The sequence below is a fragment of the Podarcis bocagei genome (genome assembly GCF_964188305.1).
Source record: "Podarcis bocagei genome assembly, chromosome: 10".
In the NCBI taxonomy this organism is placed as follows: domain Eukaryota; kingdom Metazoa; phylum Chordata; class Lepidosauria; order Squamata; family Lacertidae; genus Podarcis; species Podarcis bocagei.
The window spans coordinates 26661743-26671667 of record NC_138135.1 but is presented as its reverse complement, the minus strand read 5'-3'; the positions used below and the strand labels follow the sequence as shown (position 1 = coordinate 26671667).

Here is a 9925-nt window from a genome sequence, read left to right as displayed (position 1 = left end):
ACCTGACTCTGAAAAGCTCATCAGAACATAAGCAGAGCTTGCTGGATCAAATAGCCCACAAGTCTAGCATCCTGTTCTCACAGTGGCCAACCAGATGCCTATAGGAAACCCCCAAACAGTACCTGACTACTCTCCGCTGCTGTGGTTTCCAGCAAGTGGTATTCTGAGGGGAGGGAGAACACAGCCACCGTGTTTAGAAGTAGTAGCAGTAATAATAATTTTATTATTTATACCCCGCCCATCTTGCTGGGTTGCCCCAGCCAGCCCTTTCCTACATCTATCTGTGTAATTTTTGACAGCCATCCAAGTTGGTGGCCATTGCCTCACCCTGTGGAAGCAGATTCCCGTTCGACCACGCGCCGTGTGAATACGTGTTTCCCCATTTTATGCCTGCACTGAATCGTCCCACTTTCCAGCTTCCTTCCGTGCCCCAAGAACCCTAGCAGCGCTACGAGGCAGAACCAAGGGACACGGGTGTGTGGAGAGAACGGACAGAGGGACATACCCGCGTCTGCCCTCCCCTCCCTTTTAACCTTTTCTTGTTTTCAAAACGCTTGCATTTGGCTGGGCAGGCCTGCACGCGGCGTTTGCGGTTTAGACTGATTTGTTTAATTCAAAGACTGCGAGGAAGAAGGCCTTTCTTTAGCCAGCGGTCACGAGACCGTGCAAAAAAGACCGACGAGCACATGACTTTTTCCCCGGGCAGAAAAGGAGACTCTCCACGCTGCTGCTCGGAGCAACGCGCAGCAAGAGTAGGAGGAGGCGGCGCCCGCCCGCTGCAGCAACTGCAGGCCCGAAGGTGGCGCCGTGGCTCCGTAGATGGCGCCGTCGAGCCCGATCCCGGAAGCGGCGGCCTTTGGGATGCACCCGGCAGCGGGGTTGGGCGACGGCTGCTGCTGCTGCTGCTCGGATTGGCCGCCGGCCGCAAGAGAGGAAGGTGGGCACCGGCGGCGGGCTTGTAGGGTGATGGTGGCCGTCGGGTCATGCTGCTGAAGCTCCTGCAGAGACAGACCTATACCTGCCTCTCCCACAGGTATGGGCCTTGCCTTTGCCTCGGAGGCATCGTCCTCATGATCGTCTCTGCCCTGCAGTTCGGAGAGGTGAGTGGAGACCTGCGGGGCCCGCTCCGGAGCAGCCGGGAGCCGGGGGGTTGTTTTGTTTGCAGCCCTCCCAAGTATCCCCTCCCTCAGCCGCACTTCCAGGATCCTTCTCCCGACTGCACTTCCCTTAAAATCCTGCTAAGGGTTCCCTCCCTCCTTCCCACCTTGCATGTGACAGACAGTCCCGGTTTTCCTCTTCCCGTCTCCGCTCCAGTCCCCCCTCCCCCCGCCATCTTTCCTTTCCCCTGCATTTAAGCAGCTGCGTTACAGGCACAATTATTTTCTCCTTCATTGCATCTCCTGTGTCGGGAAGATCGCAGCCTGTTGGATTTCGTCCTGGTAGGTATGTTACTCCTAAAGACTCGTAGATTTTAGCAGAAACTTTATTTACAGCACGTGCTGCGCCCTTCTCATCTTCCTGAAGCTCCCACCCGTTGTTCTATACGCACATCGTTTCCCTTGCCACTCTTTAATTGCCATTTTTTCCTCATTTATATTGCGCCCACCCCCCTACATTCCTCCTGTCTTTCTCTGGATTTCTCCTTGCATTTGTTATACTCCCTTTCTTTATTCATAGCCCACATTACCTGCTGCACAGTTTCCTGTAGTCTCCCAGCGTTCTTCTTCCGCCATATTCTATTCCTCCAGAAGTTTTGGGCTACAACTTCCATCACCCCTCCCAGCAGGCATAGTTGTGCTGACTGGAGCAGGTGGGAATTGTAGTTCGAAACATATGGAGGGCACCAGGTTGGCCAAGGCACTAGTAGGGATCATTCCCAGTACTTTATGATGTTACCCAGGCAGCTTTGCTGTGTGAGCGGTTGGGAGTGGAGCAAAGAGGTGGAGAACGCCAAGGAGAATCATGAAGGGTGACTGCAGCTGGAGGAAGAACAAGTAAAATGTATAATAATAATAATAATAATTTATTATTTATACCCTGCCCATCTGGCTGAGTTTCCCCAGCCGCTTTGGGCGGCTTCCAATCGAGTGTTAAAAACAATCCAGCATTAAATATGTGTGTGTACTTGTCCCTTTTCTTGGTGAGTGGTGGCAACTAAAACTTGCTGTCAGCAGAGACGGTGGTTAATAGATGGGTCCGAGATAGTGCTAGCCACTCCACCAAAATATACATGTGATACTTGCAGAGGAACTACTCCATATCTTGACAGTTTCTGATGCCTGTGTTCATTCAGATCTTGTGATCTGATGTGTCCCTGCTCTGTTCTTTGTCAGTTTTATCTCATTGTCTATTTCCAGTGTTGGGCCTCAGTGGGGAACAATGTGCTTAATAACATATGTTCTTAGCTTAAACAAGCTAAGAACACAGCAACAAACTTTTGTTTCCTAGTTCTCAACATAAAGTCTTCATGTTGAAATAGTTTGTGGGATTGAGGCATCTGATTTATCTTGCTGACAGGGGAAGGGAGGGAAAGTGAGATAAGATGTGAACATTGAGTCCTTGAGTCTGACAAGTTGTGCAGATTTTGTAAATTTCTGGATGTAAAAAAAGAATTTAGTCATCTAAAAACAATTTCAACATAGCTTGGATGGTCTGGAACGGCTCTTGAGGTTTGCATGTCTATGTGAGTAAAATGGAGAATTTCAGGAAAAACCAGATTAAGCTTTGCTCTTCTTACAGTGTAATCCTAAACATGTCTACTGAGATGAAAGTCCTGTTGAATTCAGTGGGGCTTACTCCCAGTGAGTGGGGTTAGGATTGTAGCCTTGGAAGAAATCTTTTCAGTAGGAGGGAACTCAAACATTGACTTATTCCTTGCTAAAGTGTAAGTGGTCCTGCTCTTCTTTCTACATTGGTCTCTCCAGATGACCTGTTTATTGCACATTCATTCTGATTTGTTTGCATCCCGTTAGCAATTCTTTCTTCTCACACTTTAAAATGCATTTTCTTGTCACTTTCCAAACAGCAGTGAGGTGGAAGGATGCTTTAATCTTCTTTAAATGTGCAAACCTAAAGTTCTGGTATATGATCGATTCACTGCTGTAAAATAAAGACAGCCTGGGATTGCCCTGTACTACCACCTGAAGATCAGTGCCACTGATTTTAAATGTCAACCTAATGCATCACCATTTTAGGGTATGATATAAGATACTCCTTCTTTTGTAGGTTGTTCTAGAGTGGAGTCGGGACCAGTATCATGTTTTGTTTGACTCTTATAGAGACAACGTTGCTGGGAAATCATTTCAGAACAGGTAAGTCTTGAATCCAGAATGGCAGTCTCTCCCCCCCCCTTCCTTGTGTTTGTGAAAGCATTGGTGAACAGTAGCACAGTTTAACCTTTGCACAACCCGTTCTTTCCCCACCTTCAAGCTGTCATTGCTGAAACAGTTTTCGATGGTGGGGGAAAGCGCCCACAACTTTGCCTGCGTCTTGCTATGTTTCTGTCCTTCCTTCCTACAGTCTATATATGAATCAGATTTCTGATGATGTGGAGGAGAATGCAGAAGAAAAAGTGTGGTTGCAGAAAACGGCGATAAAACTTTTCCAAATGCTTGGCTGCCACTTTGATATTCTGTTCATCTTTTCCATTGAACCTGTATATAAGTGTGCAGTCTTTGTATCGTCCCTTCTGCACTGTACATTTAAAACTGTATTATACCATCTTGAACAGTCATGGCTTTCGCTAAAGAATCTTGGGAACAGTAGTTTGTGAAAGGTATTGAAAGTTGTTAGGACACCGTGTATTTCCCCCACAGAACTACAATTTCCAAAGTTCCCAGTGAAGAAGAGAGACTGATGGTTAAATCCACCTGAGAATTGCATCTTGTCTGTTTGGGCTTGCTCCTCAACTCAGACTCTTTGGCATCACTTACACACACATTTCCTCAAATCTTCTGTGAGCCTCAAGCAGATGGAAGCAGTGCAAGAGACTCACGCTGCTCCTTCCTAATGCTTCAGGGGAGTCCCTGCACCCCAGGTCCTCTGCAAGTGGCAGAGGATTCTTCTGTTCCACTGAAGCTTTGGAGCAGGCGGAAACTTTTGCTTGTTTTTAAGCTCAGCACATTGTGTGAGACTTTCCCCTGAGTTCTCCACAGTTTTTGGAGGTGGCGTGGGGTGCAGAGGATCTATGAGTCATCCTATCCAGAGAATAGTATGTTGTCCCTAAGAGCCAAGGATAAACGAGGGACCGCTTTTAAAAGAGGGAGTGTTTGTAGTTGCAGCTGGTCTGATTGCAATGCCCTCATCTCAACAATTAAAGGCTCAGGCTACCTGATAGCAAAGTATTTGATAAAATGGATACACCATTACCTCTGGGTAGTCAGTTGTGTATATGCTACATCTGATTTTCAATATCATATTGTATTATGGGGGGGGGGGTCAGCCCTCCTATTTGCTTCTCTTGCCAACTCCCCCTGATAACCCCCTAGACCAGGGTGGCTGCAAAAGTACTTAAGCAGAGAACCTGCAGCCTGCATGCTACTGTGTCCTGCAGAGAAGCAGAGAGAGAGCCCTTCTAATGCCTTACCAAAGCTGGATAACTGAGGTGCCAGACTTTGGGAAGGAGGTGTGAGGCTCTGGAAGGGGCCTAGAATCGTCCCTCTTCCTTTCCAAAGCTGAGAAAGCGCTACAGCTAGGTTTTCGGAAGGAGGCTGGATGACTGTGTCAGGAGAGCCTTCACACCACCTTCCCAAAGCCGAGCGCTGAGATGGGGGGCATCAAATGTAGCTGAGGGCCACCCAAGAAGGCATTGAGGGCCACATGCAGCCCTTGGGCCATGCATGGCCCTGCTCTAGACCTTCCTCAACACACTCTGTGCAACTACAAAGCTCCCGGAGAGCCAGTGTGGTGTAGTGGTTAAGAGCAGTAGACTCGTAATCTGATGAACCGGGTTCGCTTCCCTGCTCCTCCACATGCAGCTGCTGGGTGACCTTGGGCCAGTCACACTTCTCTGAAGTCTCTCAGCCCCACTCACCTCACAGAGCGTTTGTTGTGGGGGAAGAAGGGAAAGGAGAATGTTAGCTTCTTTGAGACTCTTTCGGGTAGTGATAAAGTGGGATATCAAATCCAAACTTTTCTTCTTCCCTTTTCACCTTCCTAACCTCATTTCTGAAACAATTTCTCTCTTCTGCAGCTCCACTTTCCACCTGCTTTTTCTCTTTCATCCATATGGCCATACCTCTCCTACTGTATTTTTGCAACTTCACCCCCCTTATTATTTAACTACTTTGTTGGAAATCTATTGGAATAGAAGAATGTAAATGGGAACAGTAAAATGTGTTATAGCTCACTAATTTGGTTTTGATTGTGTTGAAGTCATAGTCATGCCGGGTTTGAGTTTGAATCATAAAGATTACTCACTTGTTTCTGTCTTCTGACTTCAATTCCAAACAACCATTAATACACACACACACCCAGAACCACAGTGTGTAAGTAACTATGAATTTTTAAATTAGTTTTTAGCATTTATAATATTGTGATCCTCAAGCTTCTTTTTCTTTCTGAAGTAATTAGTCAAAATAAATTTGGGGGCGATTGCATCGGCTCCCTAAACTTCAGCAAAGCAGGAAAATTGTCTAGAAAGGTAATCTTCATTGAAAGCAGGATGTAGTCTTTGAGGTCATGTTGCTACGAAACATTTGTGGTAATTCTTCTCCACAGAAAATATAATCACTGTTAGACATTTTAAATCCCCAGATATACCTTGCACTCACAGTATAGTATACCTCCTGTCTACCTCCTAGTATACCTCCTGTCTACCTCCTAGTATACCTCCTGTCTACCAAGTAAAGTATTTATTTTCATTGTTGAAGAACAATGAATAGGTTTTTTTTTCCCTTTGTAAACCGCAGCCAAATGAGGATGTGGCTGATGTTATCAATCTCTTCCTGGTTGCGTGACCTGTACATAACAGTATCTTTATATATCTGAAAAATACAGTGTAGAACGTAACATCACCTTGGGGTATTAGCATCTTCATTATATGTTTAATATTGGGAATATTTGTTATGGCTGAGAAATGGAGGAAGAGTTGAGAACTGGGAGAACAACCTGTACCTCTCTTTCACCTCTTCCAGTACTTTAGACAAGTGGCAGCTGCAGAGACTGGTTTCCTGGTTTGTTTTTTAGAACATCATAAGAGTCACACAGTGACCAACTAGATTCAGGGGTCAGCAACCTATTTCAGCTGTGGGCCAGTCCACTGTCCCTCAGATCATGTGGTAGGCCGGACTATATTTTGAAAAAAATAATGAACGAATTCCTATGCCCCACAAATAACCCAGAGATGCATTTTAAATAAAAGCACACATTCTACTCATGTAAAAACGTGGTGATTTCCGGATCTGGCCCCTGGGCCTTAGGTTGCCTACTCCTGAACTAGATGCTTGTGGGAAGCTCATTAGCAGGAACTGAAGTCAACAGTCCTCTCCCTGCTTGTGGCTGCAGCTGGCGTTCAGAGGCTGCCTTTGACATTGGAAGCTAGTGGCATTTGATTAATAGCTCTGCTTTAAAATCTCCCAAGGAAGGAGAGCCTCACCACCTCTTTTCCATTGCTGAACAGCTCTTATGTCAGAAAGTTCTTGTGATGGTGATTTTTATGTCTGAGCTGAGCAATTAAATTTGTTCAGTGTGGGTTTAAGTGGAATTTACATGTGGCTAGGTTTGCAGCCTTGGTTATCTTGCCTGGCCCCTTGGGAGATGCCTTGATGGAGAGTGTAGATGCCTTTTGAAACACAGGGGCTTTCAGCAGCCTAGATTTCAAAACACTGACAATTTGGGAGCATTCACAGCTCATTGAAATAACACTTATGCTTGGGTGAAAGCAGTGCTGGCCCAAGTGAAAAGGGGAGACTTGGAGAAGGGCTCGCATGCCTCCTTTAATCTGAGATTGTCCTGGTCCGTTCTGTAGCCAAGAGAGGATAGAATAAGGTTTTCTGTGCAAATTCATCAGACTGACAAAGCAGCACAGTAAACATAAAATAGGGAAAGGCTGTATAGAAATAAAATTGACACTAATCTTGCCCCATCATTGACATTGATAACTCAGAATTTGCTATGAAACAGATCTTTTATTATAAACCATAATCTCCACTCAAGGGTTGTTCGCAGTTTATGTTTGGATTTTCATATCACAGGTATACAGGTTTTTCTCATGCTTCCTTTGACTGTGTACTCCTGTTTCCTGGAGGGAACAGGTACTCACATCCAAACTGAGCAGACTTTAACTTTCCAATTGTCAGCTATCAAACTGAGGTTAAATCCTGCTGGGAACAGCACTGAATTGAACCCTCCTACCCCTCAGCTGACATCACAAGTGATGTCCACAGATTGACAGGTGGATGTGGGTTCAGGGTAGTGGCCCTCATGGGTTAAATGACTGATGGGGCAAGATTAGAAACCGCTGGGGGCCATTCCTTGTTTAGAGCAACTGTGTCTCCCAGCCCTACCTAGAGATGCTGGGGTTTATACCTGGGACCTTTTGAAGGCAAAGCAGGTTCCGTCCCACAAAGCTATGGCTCTTTCCTGAAGAGCTATGTGCTCTTCTCCTAACCTTCTGGAATAGGAAATAATGGAGCCCTTCAAGAGCCGTCTTTTGTTCCATATCTGTCAGCACCGCCTCCTGATCAGAAACAGTATTTAAATCTGCTGCCGCCACCAGACTGAAAGGAATTTCCATTTGTTTCTGTCTCATGCCTTCCTTTGTGTCCTAAGTGTCTGCCAGTCTCTTTGCATGAGCCAGATGGTTAAAAATAAATTGTTTTTGGATAATTGGTGTTCTAGGATGGCTTGCCAGCATTTCAAGGATTGGGCAGACACAATAAATGTTTTAATTTTCCTTAACTAAAATTAAACACTCTAGGGATGCCCGATTTAACTTGAGACACTTGTCCATCTGGATCAGCTCTCGAAAAAACTGTTGTTATTTGGCCAAAGCAAACCTTCCATTTATACAGCTGTGTGGGTCATGTTCCAGCTACTGAACAAAATTATTATTTATCATTAAGAGGCACGGCTAATTTAGGGTGTAGCAGGGTATTAAGAATATCCCAGTAGACTATGTTTTTGTAAGATAAAATAAGGTGTTGCAGAACCATTGCACGTGTGTTACAGGACTTTAATAATGGTGCAACAGCAAGCTTGCAAGGAAAAGATTCACCTGTAAGCCAATTCATGCAGGGTTCTGAGTGCATATATTCTCCATCTAGTTAGCAGGTCTTGAAAGGAATCCTCATGCAATGATAGGAGATGGAGAATTTTCCTTTTCTAAGACTGCAAAAGTAGATGCAAACGAATGGATATAAAGCCAGTCAAACCAGGCAGTTTTGAAGCTAGAATTAACTTTTACAACTTTAGGCATCATAATTAACTTTTTTTAAAAGGCAACTACTCCTATGAAGTATATTTATTAAATATCTACTGAACTCTCACACATTATTTATTGGTAAACAGGAAAACAAAGTACATGTAATCCAATGTGGTAAGCTGGATCTCAGATAATTTAGGACAGGCTTCCTCAACCTCGGCCCTCCAGATGCTTTGAGACTACAATTCCCATCATCCCGACCACTGGTCCTGCTAGTTAGGGATGATGGGAGTTGTAGGCCAAAAACATCTGGAGGGCCGGGATTGAGGAAGCCTGATTTAGGACATGGGGAATTTGGGAGGCCCCACAGAATGCCCCTCATTGCCCTCATAGCCCCCTTTCCTCGCTTTGTAGATTATTTAGTATGAACAGAGATGTACCTGCATACATTCAGGGGCCAGTGAATGCCATTTGTGTGCTCTTTTTGCTCCAAACAAATGATGGCCAGATTGTAAGGGGGTCCAGGGGCAGTGACATGCTGTGGTTTGTACAAAACATGTAGATGAAAGGAAGCACTTTCTCGCACTGCAAAGTAGTTAAACAATGGAACTCGCTGCAGTGGTAGCGATGGCCACCAACTTGGGTACCTTTAGAAGGGGATTTGACAAACTCATGGAAGATAAGGCTATCAGTGGCCACTCGTCATGATGGCCATATAGGCTTGCTCTGGTGTTCCTTGGAATATTGGGGATCATAAGCAGAAGTGATCTGTGGTGCTTGTGGGCTTCCTTGATTGGCTGTTGTGGGAACAGAATGCTGGGCTCGATAGACCTTTGTTTTGAACCGGTAGGGCTACTCTTAACATTCTTTCCTTTGTATATCTGTGGGCGGAGGAATGAGGCCTCCCTAATTCCCTTCCTGGACATTTGCTGATCATAGGCACCAGGGGGGACTGCATGTGAACTGGTACTATGTGTGTTAGAACAGGGTGTGCAGGGGGTCTGGCTGTGGCAAAGTCAGGAAAAACAGACAGTGAGGATGTATCTTTGGCCAATTTAACACAAACAATGACATAGCTGGAATAAATCATGAATGGCTGGTTGTGACACATTGTTTTCCTCCGCATAAGTATTTTTAGAACAGTTTCGACAGAAGCCATAGGTGGAAAATGTTACATTAAGTTTGAAAATCCATACTGGTTTTGAACTTGGGCAGGATGTGTGAGCAGAAAATGTGATTTCCCCCTCCTACTTTTCATAAGAGTTTTCCAGAGTTATAAATGAGGATCTGAACTCCTGAATCAAGGGCTGAGTTTTGGAATTAAGACTGTGGTTGTCAAACCCTGGGGAAGACCATGGAACACCTAGAAGAGGGAAACAAACTTTTTGGCTTCCTGAAACAGATGGGACCTTCCTCTCCACACCAGCCATAGATTAAATGCCTTGCAGCAGAGGAGCATAACAGATCCATGCTGGATTTGTTGAGGTGACCTTCTTCCCCACTTGCCGCATTATATATATTTTTTTATATAATATTTTTTATTGATTTTACAAAAAAATTTTA

General features: G+C 45.1%; 1 protein-coding gene across 2 annotated transcripts in view; it reads left to right on the top strand.

Moving 5' to 3' along the window:
* The first annotated feature begins 809 nt into the window (after window positions 1-809).
* The window catches only part of GNPTAB (N-acetylglucosamine-1-phosphate transferase subunits alpha and beta), a 45914-nt gene continuing 36798 nt past the window's right edge, over window positions 810-9925 (top strand). Inside the window, exons 1-2 of one of the 2 annotated variants that reach the window (XM_081212218.1) lie at window positions 810-1100; window positions 3226-3311. In XM_081212218.1, coding sequence (XP_081068344.1) covers window positions 984-1100; window positions 3226-3311 — 203 coding nt within the window. In that variant the 5' untranslated portion in view covers window positions 810-983. Of the gene's footprint in view, window positions 1101-1326; window positions 1444-3225; window positions 3312-9925 lie in introns of those variants that run through there. The other variant, XM_081212219.1, reaches the window with a different exon arrangement.